Source organism: Temnothorax americanus, unplaced genomic scaffold, assembly GCF_048541705.1.
Source record: "Temnothorax americanus isolate GAGA-0224 unplaced genomic scaffold, ASM4854170v1 Scaffold13, whole genome shotgun sequence".
Classification (NCBI taxonomy): Eukaryota; Metazoa; Arthropoda; class Insecta; order Hymenoptera; family Formicidae; genus Temnothorax; species Temnothorax americanus.
The window spans coordinates 4454437-4475058 of NW_027509264.1; the positions used below are offsets into that span (position 1 = coordinate 4454437).

Below are 20622 nucleotides of genomic sequence, written 5' to 3' on the forward strand. Positions count from 1 at the left end.
GAAGCTTTCCGAAAAATATATCTCAAATTTATAAAAATTCGCCTTATTAAAGACCTGTATTAAAATCAGGCTGTGTAAAGGTAAAAGCTATTTCGATGTTATAAAACGGTGAATACTGAACTATGCGCCTAATTATTCCATTGAAAAATTGATGATAGCGGATGCACTATACGATAACGCCCTTCAATTAATAAGGCAAATGAAAGAGATAAGACAGAAAATCCCCCTCCAATATCTATTGCCCGCGGAAAAAATCCAAGGTTGAAATTTTATTGAAAAAATAAAACGCAATCAATCGTTATTAACAAGTTAGACCTTAATTCGCATACTAATAGCGAGTAAAAATTTGCACGTCTGAAATATCAGGCTAAAATATATCACGTTTGACACGCACATCAGGGTAAGTCTCTGAGCTGTCAACAATTTAATATTTTAATTCAATTAATTTAGATCGTTGTTAATGTTACAAAAAGAGAGAAATGAAGATATTATTATCCGCGGCAATTCTTTTTTAATGTCGAAAAATCGTAAGCTACTCTTATGGTCCGATCTGAAGGTTTTTATATTAACTAAAACACATTACTCTGTACTTATAACTTTGATTATTATGTATAAACTCTAGTAAAAATTTGTGAGTTGTCAGATTTGTTGGCTTATCGATTTTATTGTATTTCTCAAGTTGCTGAGATTTTATTTCGTCAAGTTTAGCTGCGAAACGTGATCGGAATCGAACGGAACTGGTATAAAAACTCGCGAAAACTTGAGACTTGCTTTTCGCTTTCTCAAATAATAAAACACAAAAGATTGAAAGAATAGTAAAATCGCGTGATTTGCAGTTTAAAAAAATTATAGCATTCTATGTATGCACGCACATATTATTACAAGCATAGAACCCGAAAAGACGCGCTGCATATCTGGATTATTGATTATCAAAAACTATTTATCAGAATATACTCTTAAGACTTTATGTCTGCATGGTAAAGACTTTAACTTGAATGTGATTCGCTTCGGCGAACTTTACCCGTGTTTTATTGTCTCGTTTTCCATTCCTTCCGTCGTTCGCAGTGCGGCGAGCGACGGAACGTTCGTGGAGATTATACTGCCTCGCCGCGCCGCGCGCCGCACTAAATATAGCGACATTCAGGAAATCTGATTTCCAATCGCAGCCGCTGGATGCAAACCAGACATATGCAGGCGATTATGCGTTTTGTGCTTGTCTACATCTACAGCATGGCGGGTAATGATGGCTATGGTCTCATATGTGAAATTCAGTCTTGCCTCCGAGAACAATAAAGTTACCCTCGACATGCGTAGTATGTATGTACAATATTTGCATCTCTGAATCATGCAGTCTCTTAACGTCATTTTTTATTAGACTGTCGAAATAAATATCGTTACGTATGTCGTTAATCGCGAATTTATGCGTAATATCTTTTCGATTAAATAAAATTTGTCATACGTACGCATGCTGTCATGCGTATATTCAGTTTGAATCGTATATAATCCTATGGAAAGGAAATAATATCACACTCTCTCTCTCTCTCTCTCTCTCTCTCTCTCTCTCTCTCTCTCTCTCTCTCTTTCAAATAAAAACTCAGATAATTTTTGTTTTATATTATTTATAAAAAATAAAAACCAAATAATTTACAGATTTAAAAATAATTATAATTAATCTTTATTTTAAATATTTTCAATCACGTTTGTCGAAATGCATCAAATTTTCTGCAGTTAGCTGCAAAAAACAACTCAGATTAGTTTTATATTTCTTTTAAATCAATTCAGATATCTCTTTTTTTATATATTAACTCTATAACTTTATTGTTTTCATTGTCCGATTAACATATATTATAACATATATTACAACGCGGTACATTTTTTATCTATATTAATATTGAACTAAATAAATTTGGGAAGCATTTTTCGGGGGTTAACGTTGCGCAATCGCGCTAATGTTTTTAGGTCACAAATTGAATTTTTGTTTAAAACTCTCTATTAACCATGTCAGCTAACGACAAAGAGGAAAGATTCTCTATTTTATCTTCCACATGCATATTACATACATTAACATTTTCAGATAAAAAATAAAATTGGTTATATTAAAGACAACTGGTATATTATAACTAGCAAAAGTTGAAACAAATAACAACTGTTCTGGTTATAAAAATATATAGCATAATTTTCTCTTTGACGTAAGTTATTATCTCGCGCTGCGCGTGACACTACCGTGTTTCTTGATAATATAATCTTTATAGACAATGCTAAAAACGTGTAAAATGCCATCTAAAAAAATGATATAATAACGTAAGTAGTTTTGATTTAATTGATAAAGTAATATTGTCTCAGAAAAAATAAAGTTATAGATATAAAATATACTAATTAACAAATATCTTTCTTTTATGTAAACGTTGCATGAAGACTGGGCGAAAGGATACAAATAGATATATTTACATAACTATTCAGATATTACACACATTTTAGTAATACGCGAATTTAAAATTGAATATTAATCTTTATTGATATAAATATGTCGTTTCTATAATCTTCTTATCAGTAAGTCCTTCAATATTACATCCTGTATGATATAATATTGTCAACAATAATCGCTTATATAACGTGTTATATTTTTTAAATATTATCGCTGATTAAATTTTTCTTGATCAAAGTTAATATTATTGAAATTAATTTTTAGTAAAATTCCTTTTATTACGTTATCATATTGCTTGTCTATATACCGACCGATATAATGTTCCATATAAAACTTCGCGCAAACTGTTATTTACATCATCAAAATTTAATCGCACCTCGCATCTAATCGCATCACTTTTGATATCATCTCTTACCTGCACATTTCGAGATATTATTTTGGCAAATAAACAAGCTTAGTTGCACAATCCGTAGAATTTATGAAAACAGTTTGTATCGAAAACAAGTTTATTTATCAAAGTAAAGTATATATTATAATATCTACACCTATTAATTTTAGTTCAATTGTAAATACGATTAAATCTATATAAAAGAATTGTTTCCATTTAAAATAAATCTATGTAATTTACCTTATTGATATAATATCACTTATGTGATATTAATTAGTAGCACCAGTATAATAAATCTCTTTAATTTCATCGGAAATATAAAACATCTACATCATTATTTCTCTACGCCAGTGTTTCTCAAACAGTAATTCGCAAAATTTCTTCAAAAATAAAAAAGATAACATTTCTCTAAATTTAAATAATAGTTTATGAATTAAATATATGTTTTTTATATATTAAAAAACACCTAGATGTATATATACACAAGAACATATAATAATTAAATTTGCATAAATGAAAAATCTGTGCTTTAAATTTTGATGATGGATTCTTCAACGTATTTAAAAGAATCGACTTTATTAAAAAACAGTCACTTGTAAATTGACCAGAAAATCTTTCGTGGAAAGTTAATGGATTTAAAGTAGGAAAGCCTGCGTACGCGCGCGTATATACATATTGTTAGTCAATTAATTTTTGCGTTCTATCATTTTGAGAGACACTGCTTTAGTTGTAGCACTGATGACTTTTTTTATCTTGAAGGAGTTAGATAAAAAATTCCGCTAAAGAGATATATATATATATATATATATATATATATATCGCGATTAAACATATATTAATGTACTCTGCGCAGAAATCATTGCGTTGTGTGCATGAAACCCTACTCGACCGTAATTACATAATGCGGCTATAAAAGAGGAAAGATTCGTTTACTCTACAGCAGTAGATCATATAGTAAGTGTCCGAGAAGTCTCTATTAGTCCGAACATAAGCATTTGTGCCGATAAATTGTTGGTAAGTTTCGTAATTTGTAAAAACAATTTTATTGCTATTTACCATTTTACAAACTTTATAATAGAAAATACAATAACAAAACTTATGTTGCTGTTACATCGAGGTATCTCAAGATATATACAAGACGAATCAATGTTAGAACGATAATAAAAAGCACGAGATGTCTTCTAATATTTGAGCGATAATTTATATACTTCATTTCACTTTTAAAAAATTAAAAAATTTATATTTAAAACATTGTCAAACGTATCGTAATAATTTTGTGTACGTCGATTTACGTTTGATAAATACGTGATCAATTTGTGATTTTGGGATTGTTAAGATATAGCGAAACAACTGTTTATACAGATGTCTCGCAGCTTGTATTTGCTTAATGTTATATATATATTCATATAATATATAGATACATGTGTTGCCATGTTTGCAATTTCCGTCCAACTTGAGTTTATATAGATAATGCTTGTATAAATAGATTAGAGAAAGTATATATCTGAATCAAAAAGCTTTCAGGTTTTATTTACGTTTTTTGGTAAAATGTTTCTGTTTAAAATGTTTTAAGTTTAAAAGAGTTTCGTCAAACATTATAATCGACAACTGAGCTCAAGAACTATTGATATTTAAAAACATTGTACGTCGTTATTAAAGATATTATATTTTTTGTGGCACTAAAAAGAACAATTCAAATCTATCTGTTTAACAAATAAAATTTTAGTCATTAATCAAAAGTCATTGGTTACTTTTAAAATTAACTTTTAAAAATTAACAATTATATTAACGTTGTTTTACAATATCTCCAATAAGCCTAACGTCTCCAATGAGTCTAAACTTTTCCATCTTTTGTCTCTTACCGTTTTTGAAATAAACTACACCTGAGATGCTATTTACTTATAGAATAATCCTCTATGCAAATACTATTATAAATATTTATTGACGTTACCGCATGCATGAATAATTATTTATAATTCATTTTTAAGATCTAACAATCTAACAAGGATGAATAACAAAGGTGTAATAACACTTTGTACGATACTACTATCGTCCACGCTCGGATATAGTGAATCTAGTCCAGAATGGTGGCAGTCAATGTCTCTTTATCAAATTTATCCCAGAAGCTTCAAGGATAGCGATGGTGATGGTATCGGGGATCTTAAGGGTATGTTTTTTCATTTGCAATGAAATCCTAGAAAAGTTTATTATAATTTCCATAATATAGAGCAAAATACAATTATATATATAAAGTAAAAATATGTCATTCTAAATCTAAATAATAAGATAAAGTAGCATTTAAAAAAATAAACGATAAGTGTGAATAAATTATCGTATTCTCTCCTTCGCGCTTAGTTAGAGATAACGTTATTACCAGTTATGATCACGTATTTAGATGTTTAGAAAATGTTTAAAAAATTTAGATATTTTAGAAGTTTACAGCTTTTACTTTCAACAACAAATTCTTTGTTAAATATATAGAATCGATTTAAAAAAATCTTTGACTCAACGACGCACGTCGGATATTTCTAAATAAATAACGTATTTCGTGTAAATTTTTTATATTTTATATTGACTTATACCTTGGCAATTTAAATCGATTACAAAACATTTGTAAGAAAAAGTTAAATACGTTCGGAAAATTAAACGTTATCTATTTATTTAATCGCACATTAAAAGACTAGAGAGCACGCAGAGAAATATTTTGTAAATACAATAAAATTCAAAAGTTTTTGCATACAGGTATTATGAGCAAATTGGAACATTTCACCGAGTCGAATGTCGATGCTTTCTGGTTATCTCCGATTTATCCGAGCCCGATGATCGATTTTGGCTATGATATTTCCGATTTTGTCAACATCGACGAGACGTTTGGAACTATGAAGGATTTCGAGGCGCTCACAAAAGCCGTGCATAACGCGTCAATGAAAATTATCATGGATTTTGTTCCTAATCACTCGTCGGACCAACACGAATGGTTCCAAAAAAGTTTGCAAAGCATAGAACCTTACACCGACTATTACGTATGGCATAAAGGCAAGGTGCTGCCGAATGGAACAGTTACGGTGCCGAATAATTGGGTAAGTAATTAAGGTAACACCCGAAGCTACCATCCGTAACATGACTGAGGACAACGGAGACTGACGACGCGAGAGTTGTGCTTCGTGAATGGACGACGTTGTTAAAGTCAGTAAATTAATTCAAGTCCAAATACGCGAGTTATGTCGATATTCAAATTTCAAGTATCTTCCTTTGTGCTCTCTGAATGGAATTAAGGCAGCTTTCATTATTAATTCTCCATCTCGCGGTGTGATATAAACAATTAGGGGACTTAACATTAGAGGATGTTTGTACTAATTTTAAAAGTCTATAGTAATCAAATATCGCACTATGTGCCTATTAACGATTCGCATTATCGTCAAGGTGCACGAGTAATCTTGCAGCTATCCGAATTTCACGTTCGAACAGATATATTCGACTTTTGTTAATGTATGATGTAATTATATGTTAATAAACGTTAAGAGATTTATATGTTACACTAGCAGAAACATTTGAGGTCAGATTATAGAGATATACAATAATTGATCTCTCAAGGTCTTCCTATCATGTCTTCTTATCAATTATTACACAGTAGAGACAATTTAGAAAAAAGTTGACCTAACATCTGTAAATTACACATTATTTTCAATAAAGGTTAAATGTCGTCTCAACTGCAATAATCGATGTGACGAAAACCTTTCTCTATTTTTTATTTGTCATCAAGCGTCGATGTAAGTAAATAATGCGTAACATCTTAAAAATTTACTCCATTGTTCGACATATCGAAGATACGTAAGTACCAGAGATCCATCATCGCAATTACAAATTTTTGTATGCACCGTGTTTCGTCAATTTCGAAATTATCATCAGTATTGTGTAATACACACACGTATAGGCACGTTTACTTGCAACATAAAATAAGTCATCCAAACTGAGCAATGCTGCCAACATCCTAACCTTCGACTAGTATAAACGCAACGTTCTTTCGAATATCTACAGCATACTTGACATTTTATATCTGTAATGTAGATTTAAATGCGTAATCGAACGTAATACGAAATAATTAAAACGGAATGATTATCTGCACGTATAGGTGAGTGTGTTCCGTGGATCAGCATGGACCTGGCGCGAAGAACGACAAGCGTATTATCTCCATCAATTCGCACCGGAGCAGCCCGATCTCAACTTTGAAAACGAGAACGTAGTGAATGCAATGAAGGTATGTAGAAGTACGAAATAACTATCGTAATTGAGTTTGGCTCAATGTTCCTCTTTCATCCTACTCCTTATTTTGATAAACAAACTGGTTTTAATATATAAAGTTATAATTTTATATTAATATAATATATTTTGCAAACTTTTTTTTACAATTGCCTATATATTCTCATAGGTCTCATAGTACGAATCACACGAACGCTAAAGATCGCGGTAAATTTTCGATTATACTTATTGTTAAAACACGACTTGTCAGCCGAACAATTTTTATATTTAATAATTTTGAGGAAAAATATTCCCCCGATAAGTAGTCCACGTGCAGCTCCGATAAAAAAAAAATTACCGATAATAAAATATCCAATTGTCTCGATCAGAACTTGGATCAAAACTAATATCGAATTATCTTTGTTATCTCGTGTTGTCTTGGGTAACCGCAGCGACTTTGATTACAGCGATACAGTAGTTAACATCAGCACAACAGCAAAGTTGCGTAGGGGCGACGGATTGTAATCTGTCGCTCCTACAGCCTATACAGCATGTCGTCTATGTCACTAGGGGTGAAAATAAATCCGGCCTGTATACATCGTGCAAGCAGGACATCGCTTTTTCCGTCATCATTGCCGTGCGCGCGACAGATTTTCCGTTCTTTATTTCGTTCCGCGTTTGCGAAACGAAAAGCAAACACCGTTCTACCATTTTCTCCGCTCTCTCGGCAATTTGCTCGAAATTATTGACGTTTCAGAAAAATCACGCGTGACCGCGATAAAAAACGATCGACGACGATACGATACACGACACATGACGCGGGCGCGTCATGCATCTACCGCATCTATCGTGCAACGCCGCATTTGTTTTTTTTTTTTTTCACACCAAGGGTAATTAACTCATCGCGGACGCGGATAAATCAAGGTCTGTTGAAATATACGTAAAATTACGACAGGGGTAAGTGTTTTCTCTGATCGCGTTGTCGCGGATCGAGAAGCGGATGTAATTAGCTGCTCGTTGCGCGAACGCGATGAGCGTAAAATTATGCTCGCGGAATGAATCAGGAAGCGGACGTACAATTTGTCAATTTTTCCAAAGGTGCTGTGGACACTTAAAATATCACGCGACCAATGCACACTAATGCGATTTCACGAGGAAGATGATGTTCGATAATGATCATCCGACTGTACGGTAACAAGTAACAAATGTCCAGCGGGCGTGAAGCGAGATAATTACGATCAATTTAACAAACAAAAGTTCGCCGAGCTGGAATAACAACTTTCAAACAAATTATTTGCACATCGTACTTGTACTTAATTAAAGACTAAAGGTCAAGTTTTCCCGTAGCCGTTATAACACGCGTTATTTCTTCTTCTTTATACGTTACAAAAATTATATAGTATACATGAAAGTTTTGCAAGCATTCATATTCTACGATCAAATCCTGGGCATGTAATTTGAGGAACAGTGAAATGGTGAAATATCCAGCGGTAGCGTAATATCAAAAGTTGTTAAGTACGCTGGTACACGCAATAAAATCCGGATTGGACAAACTATCGTGCAGTGAATAGCGCGGTAAGCTCGCGTGACGCAATCTGCAATCATTTTTGAATTGGCCTTAAAAATTTGGCGAAATCCCAAGTCGTGTAAAATGTGTCTTTCGTTTATTTTATTATTTAGGTAACAAAAATTTTTTGTCAGTATATTCCGTATATTTGCTCGTGCATGACAGATGTCGAAGTTTTATTCAATTTCTTTTCCTTCGCAAAATTGTTCCGCGACAAGGCAAGTGCTTCCTCTTATCGCGCAGCCTCAATTCCCCTTCAAATCCCTTTATGTCACAAAATTTTCTCGTCTCGGAACATGCTACATTCATAATATAAAGCCAAATGGAACTGAGAAGCAACTGTAGCAACTCATTCTTTTTTGTAAACCCGTATTTATCTTTGTAAGCAAAGATATTAGCTAACCGGGAATGACTTGTTCAATTTAATTAACAACATTTTGTAGCGACACCTATTTTCCCTTTTTTATGTTTCTTATTAATTCAACCTGATAGAAAATTACATTTGATACAAAATAATCACTCGAGTTAAGTAATTAATCATACTATATATATATATATATATATATATATATATATATATATTGTACATATGATCAAGGCATTACAGTAACTATGTTACAGTATACTAATTGTAAATTTGTCCATTTCCTAATATGCATGCACCAACGATTTGATTTTGTATAAAACGTAGCAAAATAATTAATCCAATTATCTCACACACACATAATTTTTGTATGCAAACTATTACTTCGATCGAATGCACGCCTTTAATGAGAAATACTGTATGTATAGCCTAGTGGTTTAATCCACTTGAAAATACATACTCGTATAGATCGGGAAGGTATATATGCATATAGATGGTTCACTCAAGCATATATCTCGTGCTCTCTACTCCTGCCCTCAGGATGTCATGAGATTTTGGCTCGACAAGGGGGTGGACGGCTTTCGGGTGGACGCGATACCACATTTGTGCGAGGACGTCAGATTCTTGGACGAACCACTTACGGGTAATCCAAATCCCGAGGACTATGGCTACACGCATAAGATATACACCAAGGATCTACCGCGCACCTACGAAATAGTCAAAGGATGGCGAGAAGTGACAGATGAATATTCGGAAAGAGTTATGATGATGGAGGCTTATGCAAACATGACGATGACGATGAAGTATTACGTGTACGGTGCACACTTTCCCTTTAATTTTAATTTTATTACCGATACGAATCAAGAGTCTAAAGCAACTGATTTCAAGAGATTGATCGACGGATGGATGGTAAACATGCCTATTTTAAGAGGAACTGCTAACTGGGTGGTAAGTCGAGAAAAACGTGTCTTCCGAATCTAGAAAGAATCAATCTCCAAATATCGCTTGTGATTGAAGGCTTGACATTTTTTTTAGCATATTATGCAATATGCTTTGTTTTTTAAGTATACATTGCAATTCGAGATGCGCTATTATACACATATATATACATATACGCATCTTGTGACCTCTTTTAAGATTCTTTTAAGATCTTATTTTTAAGATTCATAATAAAGTCGATAATGCAGTTTCACAAAATTATATTCTTTCCGCAGGCTGGAAATCATGACAGACCGCGATTAGTCACTCGTTATGGACGGCAACGAGCGGAAGCTATAACTATGATAACTTTATTGCTTCCGGGAGTGGGTGTAACTTATAACGGCGAAGAAATCGGCATGGAGGACACGTGGATCTCGTGGGAAGACACCAAAGATCCGCAAGGTTGCAATGCCGGCAGAGATGGTTACGAGAAAGCGTCTCGGGATCCCGCAAGGACACCGTTCCAATGGGACGACACCACTTCGGCTGGTACGAGTTTATCTCCCCTCTCCCCCTCCCCCAGCACCTTCTAAAATCGCTATGTCAATCTATCAGTTAGGTCCACAATTTAAGCTGATCATTATCTGTCGAAACTAATTAACAAAATTCACAGAAGCAGTTTAAGTCGATATTAAACTGATTGAAAAATTTCAAGCTATCTTTCGTTGGTCAACATTTAATAGAATATTTGAATCATTGATAAAACAATGTATATGAAGCTTGTTACATATTTTTTGCAAGTTTATTAATAATTTTAAAACAGAAATATTTAATGTTATTTATCGACTTTTTTTAAATATCGACCAAGTTAAATATCACTTCGCTATAACGTTTGCAAAGCAAATAGATTTCTTCTCAAAAAATTGATCAAACTATTGACTTTTTAATAAATAGTAAGAAATTCCATTTCTCTTTAGTATAACTGGTCACACCATAAAAACTGGTTCATATCGAACGTAGCACGCTTTCAATGTCAGACTCGTGTCATGGCCCACATATTAAGAATCAACACGACACGTTTGTCAGGTCATACGTCACATTTTCAGATTACGAAAGAAAGTGGGTGAAAAACTGTTAATGAAACAGCAGGTTGCTTTAACATCCTATCGCTGTCAGTTTGGATTTGTAATTTGTAGTATCAAAAAGGCATTACGTTTTATTGAAACTATAATATCATACCATCATATACCATAATAATAAAATTATAATCATGTGAAAACGATATACATAATTATAGGACTTTTTTGATAAGAAAAATCTGAGATTTATTTTAATTATAAAATTTTAGGATTCTCCACGAATCCAAAAACGTGGCTACCAGTTAATAAAAACTACGTGACACTTAATTTAGCCGCGCAAAAGAAACAGAACAACTCCTACTACGCTCTATATAAAGCGGTTTCTGCTCTGCGAAAATGGCCTGCGGTTAAACGTGGAACCTTAACCACGAAATTATTGGGCGATGATGTTCTCGCTTTTACCAGGTAGGATATATATATATATATATATATATATATATAATATAAAAAAAAAACATGCAGTTATTACAGTTATTCTCTAGTAATATTATTTGAGCGCGTTTTTATTATACAGGGTGTTTCAGAATTGCACGGCATTATTTTTAGAAAACATTTTCTAGGTCAAAAAATGAATAAAAAAGATTATATAAACATATGTCCCAAACTTATTTAAAGTATGTTTTCGAAGTGGCCGCCGCGCCGTGCCGCTTTGTTGAATTCTTCTTACGTGCCAATAAATCTATACAATAAACTAAAGACTTCATCCAACCCCCATAGAAAATAGTCTAACGACGTTAGACTATTTTGGATAGTCTTTAGTTTATTGTAGAGTGTAGACCTATTGGCACGTAAGAAGAATTAAGCATTAGAAATCGCATAATGGAAGCTGCAGCAGCTATCAGGAATAATCCATAAGACGTGCCAGAGAAATACATGGATACATCGTGCTGAATGCTGCATTCAACAAAACGGCGGCCACTTCGAAAACATACTTTAAATGTTTTACTGTTAAACATAATCTTTACTCTTTAATATCTTACTAATAGTTTATATAAATGTTTTTTGTTCATTTTGACCTAGAAAATATTTCCCTAAAATAGTGCCGGGCACGTCTGAAGCACCTTGTGTATTTAAAAATATATTTGATCTTTTTATTAGTGTGTGCTAGTATCTATATATTTTTAATATTTAATTTTCTTGGCGAGATAACGTAGTACTTAAAACTGAACGTCAATAATAAAATCATTGTGTGCTTGTTATTACAGGAAAGCGGATGAGGAGCAATCGGTTTACGTAGTGGTAAACTTTGCAAATGAAGAGAAAATTGTTGACTTATCAACGCTTGTTCACGTATCAAATCAATTAAACGTTTATTATGCCACTACGAATGCTCATCATCTTATTGGGTAAGCATATTTTTTTATTCGCTAATGTAGCACGCTAATTACGCGCGCTATAAAATAAAATACATCTTATGTGTAATATAGTATTAAAGCGTAAGAGGCGCGTTATATGCCATCTCTTGATTATCTCCTTATCTCAAATGTGTGCTCATGTGTTCATTCTTTCTTTTTTTTTTTTTTTTTTTTAGGAATATTATCAAAGATGTTCGCACCTTAAAAATTCCTGCATCAGGAGCTGTGATATATACCAGTACTACGTAAAACTAGGAAAAACCATGGAAATGAATATTCGAACAAGGCGTTATTTTTCTTAAAGTAATTTCTATAGTATTGTACTTCAGACAAAAAGGTGGAATTACCCTTTACGGTCATTTCTTATATCCGTGTTTTACGCTGCTGTTTTATTTATCTTATTAAGTTCTTATTAAGATGTTCCATATTTATCTTATTAATCGGATTCATCTGCGAGAAATAATGCTACGCTCATAAGTAACAGCATAGATAATTGCTCAAATAACACGAAAGTATTAAAGGAGGTAATAAATGATTATGTTAGAAAAACAAGACATGTTAACGTTAAATGTTTCAAGTAATATAAATTTGCAATTATCATATATTTTTATATATATGTATATATATACATATATAATAGTGTAGCTTATATGTATATGATACAATATTGTAATAAATTTTTTGATTATGCCCCACACATGTGGTTAAGTCTCTAAATAAAATAAAATTAAAGTTTCAAAAAAGTAAGATTGTATATTTTTTACATCACTACTTAAGCTGCGTGTACGGTTTACTTTTGCCTGTACACTTATCGTTTATATATGTATATGTGTATCACGCGGGGATCATTCCCAGCTAATACGAATCCTTAGGGGCTAATTCTATCTGCATTAGTCCCCTAAAGGGTATAAATTGAGAATTTAATCTCCCGTTCCGCTTTCCGCAACATTTGCCGATACCCATTCCCGACAGCTGAATTACCTATATTCTGCTATACCCATCACTGGAATCCTTAGGACACGTAATGTACCTTGGACTGCCCCTAAATCGATCATTATTTCACAAAGAGAATTCCATATCATGAATTCCCGCGCAAGAAAAAATCTGCGGCTTTTGAATCCCAAGTTAAAAGCAATTGTCAGTTGCGACATCATAATAAGATGTAATAAGATATAATTGGCATGATCATTATTCAGATCGACATTGACATAAAATTTGTTATATAAATGTCTAAATATCGATTACATATAAATTGCGTATTATTAATTATACAATTAATCCTCACAAAATCCATTACAGAGGAATTGCAACCTCTATTCATATATGTGTATCAATTGTAATTCGATTTATTTATAATATTCGGTTAATTAAAAAATCTATAATGTTACCGACAATGAGCCATATCGAATCTGAATCTGCTTTTATTTTCCCGCATGCATGTTTACCTCGATTTCTTTAATTTCTCATAAAAACTATATTTCGAATAAGCATTGCATTATTCGTCAATTTATCAATGTGCAATACTGTTAAATTAAGATCTAAATTGTAATTACTTTCTGCAAAATTTACAACATAATTATCTCTAAATAAGTTTATAATATATCTATAATTTTTACCTTCGTAAAATCTCTGAAATTGTTGATATAAATTTTTTTTAAAAACGTTACTTTTCGCATACGTTATACAATCTTATTTACTAAAATATTACGCACTATATATTTTAAAATTTGTTCCGGAACATTGTTATATTAGAACATCGTTATACTTCTATAATATCAAATTTAATCAATAAACGTGACGTATCACTTGCGTACTAATAAAAAATGACAAAATAATAAAATATCAATTATGTTGGCGAGAGCAACAATTAAATTATTTTGAATAATAGTGTTTAATAGTGCGTGTGTATTCAATTAATAGAAAGCAGTATATATGTTAAAAAATGTTTTCGCAACGTGATAAACGTCAGGGCATGAAAAAACCTCAATCGTCTATGATTATCTATGTGTCACACAACTTATAATTATGTAAACAAAAGATAAACGCGCAATATCGTAAACAAAAGATTACCGTGCGGCATGGAATTTTCAAGATTTCGTCATATTGGTGTATGTATCACACCTTGTCTTAAGTGCGTATAATTAAAATATATTCTCCCTTTCTTCCGTATAATTAAACTTCAAATACTTATACAGTAATTAAGCTTTAATCTTTTCTTAAGGAAAAACTGCCCGCGATTTAATTGAGAGAGCAAAAGATTGAATTTTTCAATTTCCAATAAACAGACCGATAATTCAAACCGTAATTAAATTTTCTCATAGAAAAAATCTAAGTGGGCAAATAAAATGAAATTACCGTTGTTGTTATTATGCGCAAAACAAGATATTTCTATAACAAATATTTCGCTATAAGTTTAAAGCCAATTTCAGAAGCCAAAATCAGAAAGGATTTAATTGTACACTATAAACGATACACCATTAAAAATGCATAAACAATGTAAAGATATAGTTTTACAGTATAGCAGTGTTTAAGTCCTTTGCTTCTTAATTTGCCTATGTTTTTCTTTTTGTTTTTGTATGAATTTGTCAAGATTGTTAGGTCTAACAAACATCCTAAAGTAATTTGATGATTATATCTTCTTCCAGCTGGCGTTTTGTTGCCGGCTTTCAGAAGAATCGCACTTCACGGAATTTCATTCGCGCGAAACGGTAGATTGTTATCCAGAGTCGATTCGCATTACCAGCGTATATCCTAGATAATGCTACCTCTCGAATAACCCGATGATTATCATGAGCACGTGAGATTTTTCCAGCTCGTTCGATAAGGCGTTTGCCAGTTCTTTTTTCCAACGTCATATCCGCTTCACGTACATATATATAAATGATTGCGATGTCGGGAAACGTACTATACGTATATAACTGTAAAGATGTTCAAACCGCAACACCGCGTTATCTTCCTAGGTCTGCTATTGACGGTTGTTCTGATCTCGGGAGAGATTACGAACCGAGGATGGTGGAGGCATAGAGTTTTCTATCAAATTTATCCTCGCAGTTTTATGGATTCCGACAATGACGGCGTGGGTGATCTTCAAGGTAAGAGAAAATGGAAAGAATCAGCACGTCATATCAAGCGTTGAGACGCATCGTGTTACATGTTTACACATATCTGCCATCCATGCTTCGTCTTCACATAATGATTTTCGTGATAAGTATTAACAAAAATAACTCTCTGTTGTATGCTCACCTAACGTACGTGCACATCGTTTGATTGTGAGAACAGTTTCGTAACTTGAGAATACATAGTTAGCTCTCAGATTTTAAGTTAGCAGTCATATTGTGTATTTTCAATATAATCTACTACGTGTAACATTAAAGAAAAAAATATTTCTACAAACAAAGCGGTTACTATATGTTTAATATTAGAGAGTTATCAAATAGTTTTAATTAGCTTTTCAAATATTATAATATATTATTTCAAACCTCAAAAGAATCTGATCTTGAAACACATTTATTTGCTAACGTAATGTAATATTTCATTGAAAAATTCCATAAAAATGTTTGCACACAATTACAATAGATATTAACACGGTTTCCCTCTCCTAATAATTATAGAAACATATTAGAGATTATCATATTTTTACTATTAGTTATACCTTAAACCTTTATATTTAAAAAACTACTTTATAAGAAAAAATGGCATGCACTTTTATTATTTAATTTTTCACAAACTTCATGCTGCAATCCTATTGGGTATCCTTGAATTTCGGGATATCCGGTATGTATTCAAAAACTGCATGTTTACACTTTGCATTATTGGAAATACCTAGCGATAATGAGATAACAAATCTTTTATATCGTTAAATATAAAAAGTTTGTTACACCGTTATTGATTAACGTGCCGACCTTTGTTTATGATAGGTATAACGAGCAAACTGGATCACCTTGTGGAATCTGGAATAGGAGCGATATGGTTATCACCCATCAATCGAAGTCCTATGGTAGACTTCGGATATGATATTTCGGATTTTAAAGATGTTGACGAAATATTTGGCACATTGACGGATTTTGAAAATCTTATAAAACGTGCTAAAGAAATTGGATTAAAGGTAAGCGAGAAATCAAAACGCATTTGTTATGTTTGTTTTAAACCATAGTTCAACCAAATAGTACGTTTATATCAAATTTCGTTAATATTTAATAACATTTAATATACATATATAATAACGTTCAACTTGTAGGTCATTCTCGATCTAGTACCTAATCATACTTCTGATGAACATTATTGGTTCCAAATGAGCTTAAACCGTACCGGCAAATATGAACATTATTATATATGGGCGGATGGAAAAAGTAACAATCAGCCACCAAATAATTGGTTAAGTGTGTTTGGTGGTTCGGCTTGGACATTCAACAAAACACGTAATCAATGGTACTTTCATCAATTTCACTCTAGGCAACCAGATTTGAATTACTCTAATCCCGATGTGCGAGAGGAGATGAGGGTATAAACATTATTATTTTGTAAAATAGAACTATATAAAAATTTCGTACAACGATTGCACCTCTAACTAAGTTCGCTAATTACAAACAAATGCAAAATATAAATGCATACCTATATTGTGCTCGTAGTAGGCACGTGTTGAATCGCGCGTTAAATGCTTGTTTATTTTTATGTGGTGATGGCACAGGAAATCATCATATACTGGTTGAGAAAAGGCGTGGATGGATTTCGCATAGACGCGGTTCCGCATCTTTTCGAAACAAATTACACTTCGGACGAACCTGAGAGCAATATAGAGGGTGTAACGAAAGATGATCATAATTATTTGATTCATACATTGACGAAAGATCAGCCACAAACGTACGATTTGGTACGAAGCTGGAGAAAGATTATGGATGACTATGCTTCTCACAGTAACACAGACGAGAAGGTGCGGTATCTTTAGTTAGTTCAGTAATCGTAATATCATTCTCAGAAAATTAGAGTTAATTTTATATTACAATACTCTTTTGTGTGTTCTATAATAATTATGCTGCCATGCATATGTCTCTCCTCCCATTTTCTTGTATACATCGCAGGTAATGATGACCGAAGCGTACACTTCATTAGAAAACACGATCAAATACTACAACTACGACTCCCACATTCCTTTCAATTTTAATTTTATCATGAATGTAACTGCTGCCTCGAATGCTACTACGTTTAAAAGAATAATCGAAGAGTGGATGAAGGCGATGCCCAAAGACAGTGTCGCTAACTGGGTGGTAAGATAACGTTTTCCCACATATTCTCATGTACTTTCACTTTCTTACATTACACGGCAAAATAATAATACGAAAATATCGAATAATTTTCGAATCTCATAATTATCCATCTGATAACTCGGCAATCATTATTCTTCAAAACATCTCCATTGAGCCACTTAAAAAAAAAAGATATATATATATATATATATATATATATATATAGTATTTAAGAATTCCCTCTTTTCTCGTTTTTTCTGCATCATTAACAGAGTACAAAGTACGTGTAGCAGCTAAATTATTTTATTTTTTTATTATAAGGGAATAAAAATATAAACGGTAAATCGGATATTGTGAAGTCTTTTTACGAATTAAGTCATATTGGATGCTTCCGGTATTAATGCCTCTGATCGTATATTCTATATTCTAACACAAATAATTGATACAATGGCGACAATATACAATTTACAAGCAGAAGTCTATCAAACGTCAAAATACTCATGCACAGATGGGCAATCATGATCGCAATCGTACTGCTTCGCGTTTCCCCGGAAGGGCCGATCAAATGACGATGTTAGCCATGATACTGCCAGGCGTGGCAGTGACATACTACGGCGAAGAAATTGGGATGGTTGATAAGATGGACATATCTTGGACAGATACACAGGATCCTCAAGCGTGTAACGCGGGCAAAGACAAGTACAAAAGTCGGTCTCGCGATCCCGTCCGCACACCATATCAATGGAATTTTTCCAAAAATGCAGGTATAACAAATTATGCTAAGTTATATAGATTTATCTTTATTTTTTAATTTCGTTATCTAAATAAAAATTCAAGAATTCAATACCTATGGCAAATTTAATACGATATAATGGGCAAAAAAATCAAAATATGGTTCACGTTACAATTTAACAATTTTCAAGGGTTTTTCAAGTTTCGCTGATTTCGTTTTTAAAATTGAAATTTGTTTGTTCAAAATTTTTTATTTTGAATTAAAAAATGGCGGCGTTAAAAAACCGCTATCATTAATACAAATTTTCATGTAAATTGAACGAGTTTTTAAATCTTTGGTCCGTTATTTTGAAATTTGTAATTGTGACTTCAGATTTAGATTCAGCGAGAGACTCAAAAAATTTCCAGAAATTATTCTTTTTATAATGTTATTAATCTTGTTTCTCTCTCTCTCACAAGCATTTTTGACCCTCGAGCATTTTTTTCGCCCAACATCCCAAAAAGTTAATTTTTTATTGACAGGTTTCAGTAAAGCGGCTAAAACTTGGTTACCGGTTCACGACAATTATATCAATATAAATTTATTATTACAAAAAAATATTGATGACTCTCACTATCATGTTTATCGCGCTCTGACGCAGCTACGTACGACATCGAACGCACTCAAACTTGGATCATTGACTACTAATGTCATAAACAATACCGTTTTGTATGTTCTACGTAAAACGAGCGAAGAAGCTGTGACATTATTAATAAACTTCTCAGACAAAGAGAAACAAGTGATTGATTTAACGGAAGTCTTAACGGGATTCAAGAACGGTAAAGTTAAAATAGCGAGTGTAGGTTCCGGAATAAAGCAAAAGTAAGTATATATCGATGTTTAATGACTCATTGATAACGTAAAACGATTAGACGTGCGTATGTACTGCAATAACATATTGTAGTACATTGTAAGAAAAAATTAATTTCTTATTTCTACGTCTTTCAGTCAAGATGTTGAGCTAAACAAAATTAGTATCCCACCGGCAGGCTCAGTAGTCTTTTTAGCTAACTCTAAAGCTCCACCAAAGTACGTTGCTTCTCTCCCAACAATTCTACTATTACTATTTTCTCTGATAATAACACTGTATAAGTAAAAAATAAAAAAACATAATTAATATTAACGAGAAATATTTACTTCTTTTGCAATCATACAAAAATATTGCAGTAAGAAACTACTCTACTAATTATATACTCAAAAGGTATCGTTTGACTTTATTAATTATAATTTCTAATTATAATTCTAATTATATAAATATATATATATATATATATATATATATATATATATATATATATCATAAACGTTATAGTAGTATGATAATTATACCTTTCAATGTGCATATCTAAAAAGTTGTTCGATTCTTTTTTCTATTTAACGCATCCATGAGAGGCTTTTCTGCAACTGCTTAATATAGATATACTCGTAGATATATGAACAGAACATTTTTTCCAGACACAAAGTTTATCTTGTCTTTGCGAGCGAATCGATAATTCGTTACACGAACAGCAAAATTGGGAAACCACGTTTTACATCTAATCCCGATTGATGGAAAAATGTCTGCATACGCGAAAATCTTCATGAGAGATTGAGAATAGGATCAAGCGTGTGTGTGTGTGTGTGTGTGTGTGTGTGTGATCTTCAACAAAATAATCTGTCAAGACAAAGGGTACATCTTTCTCCACCGATCATATTTTATCCATCGGTTTTCTTTTTCCTATCATAACGATTTCATAACGATACTTGATTGAATCTGATTAGATGGTGACATTTTAATCTTCAGAGAAATGTGTTCTGTTATTTTTTAAAGATTCAATTTTCCGATTCTACAATCAAGTCGTTAACAGTTAAGGGGATTTTGGAGTCACGGCACGTACCGACATTTCAATTGGACCAATTTTCTTCAAATTAGCTTTGCAGAATGCAACGTCCCTTTACACGTTTAAAGTACGTACAGAAATCATGTGCGGGAAATTTAAGACTAAAAACTTAAGAAAAATATGTTTAATACTACTTGGCATTGCACCTTTTGGACCTTGAAAAATGTTTCAAACTCCAGTATACATGTAGGTGGAGAAACATTGAAAGCTGTAATGTGTAAAAACATTGTTATAAATTCCACATTATGATACAGAACGAACGATTTAAATTGCCACAGACGTTTTTTGTACTTTGTCAAATATATGTATCAATATTTTACAGCACGTGA

The 20622-nt window shown here is 32.5% G+C and overlaps 3 protein-coding genes across 13 annotated transcripts in view; 2 read left to right on the plus strand and 1 right to left on the minus strand.

Moving 5' to 3' along the window:
- Positions 1-20622, minus strand: part of LOC143894065 (dual specificity calcium/calmodulin-dependent 3',5'-cyclic nucleotide phosphodiesterase 1) — a 100042-nt gene that overhangs the window by 27582 nt on the left and 51838 nt on the right. The gene's annotated exons all lie outside the window — the stretch shown is intronic.
- Positions 3670-13710, plus strand: Hbg3 (alpha-glucosidase). Its single transcript, XM_077399852.1, has 9 exons — positions 3670-3827; positions 4802-4980; positions 5556-5893; positions 6946-7071; positions 9524-9931; positions 10198-10453; positions 11253-11448; positions 12249-12389; positions 12575-13710. Exons 2-9 carry the CDS (start codon positions 4821-4823, stop codon positions 12645-12647), a joined length of 1698 nt encoding a protein of 565 aa, XP_077255978.1. The 5' UTR covers positions 3670-3827; positions 4802-4820; the 3' UTR covers positions 12648-13710.
- Aglu2 (alpha glucosidase 2) lies at positions 15298-19536 on the plus strand. The gene is made up of 8 exons (XM_077399925.1): positions 15298-15490; positions 16316-16503; positions 16636-16899; positions 17086-17328; positions 17477-17662; positions 18150-18405; positions 18896-19235; positions 19362-19536. Exons 1-8 carry the CDS (start codon positions 15325-15327, stop codon positions 19507-19509), a joined length of 1791 nt encoding a protein of 596 aa, XP_077256051.1. The 5' UTR covers positions 15298-15324; the 3' UTR covers positions 19510-19536.

Excerpts from the sequence above, each read along its gene's own strand:
- Hbg3 (XM_077399852.1), top strand. The coding sequence starts at position 4,821 with ATGAATAACAAAGGTGTAATAACACTTTGTACGATACTACTATCGTCC. Across the intron at positions 4,981-5,555 it reads TGGTATCGGGGATCTTAAGG|GTATTATGAGCAAATTGGAA; the intron begins GTATGTTTTTTC and ends TTTTGCATACAG. Across the intron at positions 12,390-12,574 it reads AATGCTCATCATCTTATTGG|GAATATTATCAAAGATGTTC; the intron begins GTAAGCATATTT and ends TTTTTTTTTTAG.
- Aglu2 (XM_077399925.1), top strand. The coding sequence starts at position 15,325 with ATGTTCAAACCGCAACACCGCGTTATCTTCCTAGGTCTGCTATTGACG. Across the intron at positions 17,663-18,149 it reads ACAGTGTCGCTAACTGGGTG|ATGGGCAATCATGATCGCAA; the intron begins GTAAGATAACGT and ends ACTCATGCACAG. Across the intron at positions 18,406-18,895 it reads GAATTTTTCCAAAAATGCAG|GTTTCAGTAAAGCGGCTAAA; the intron begins GTATAACAAATT and ends TTTTATTGACAG.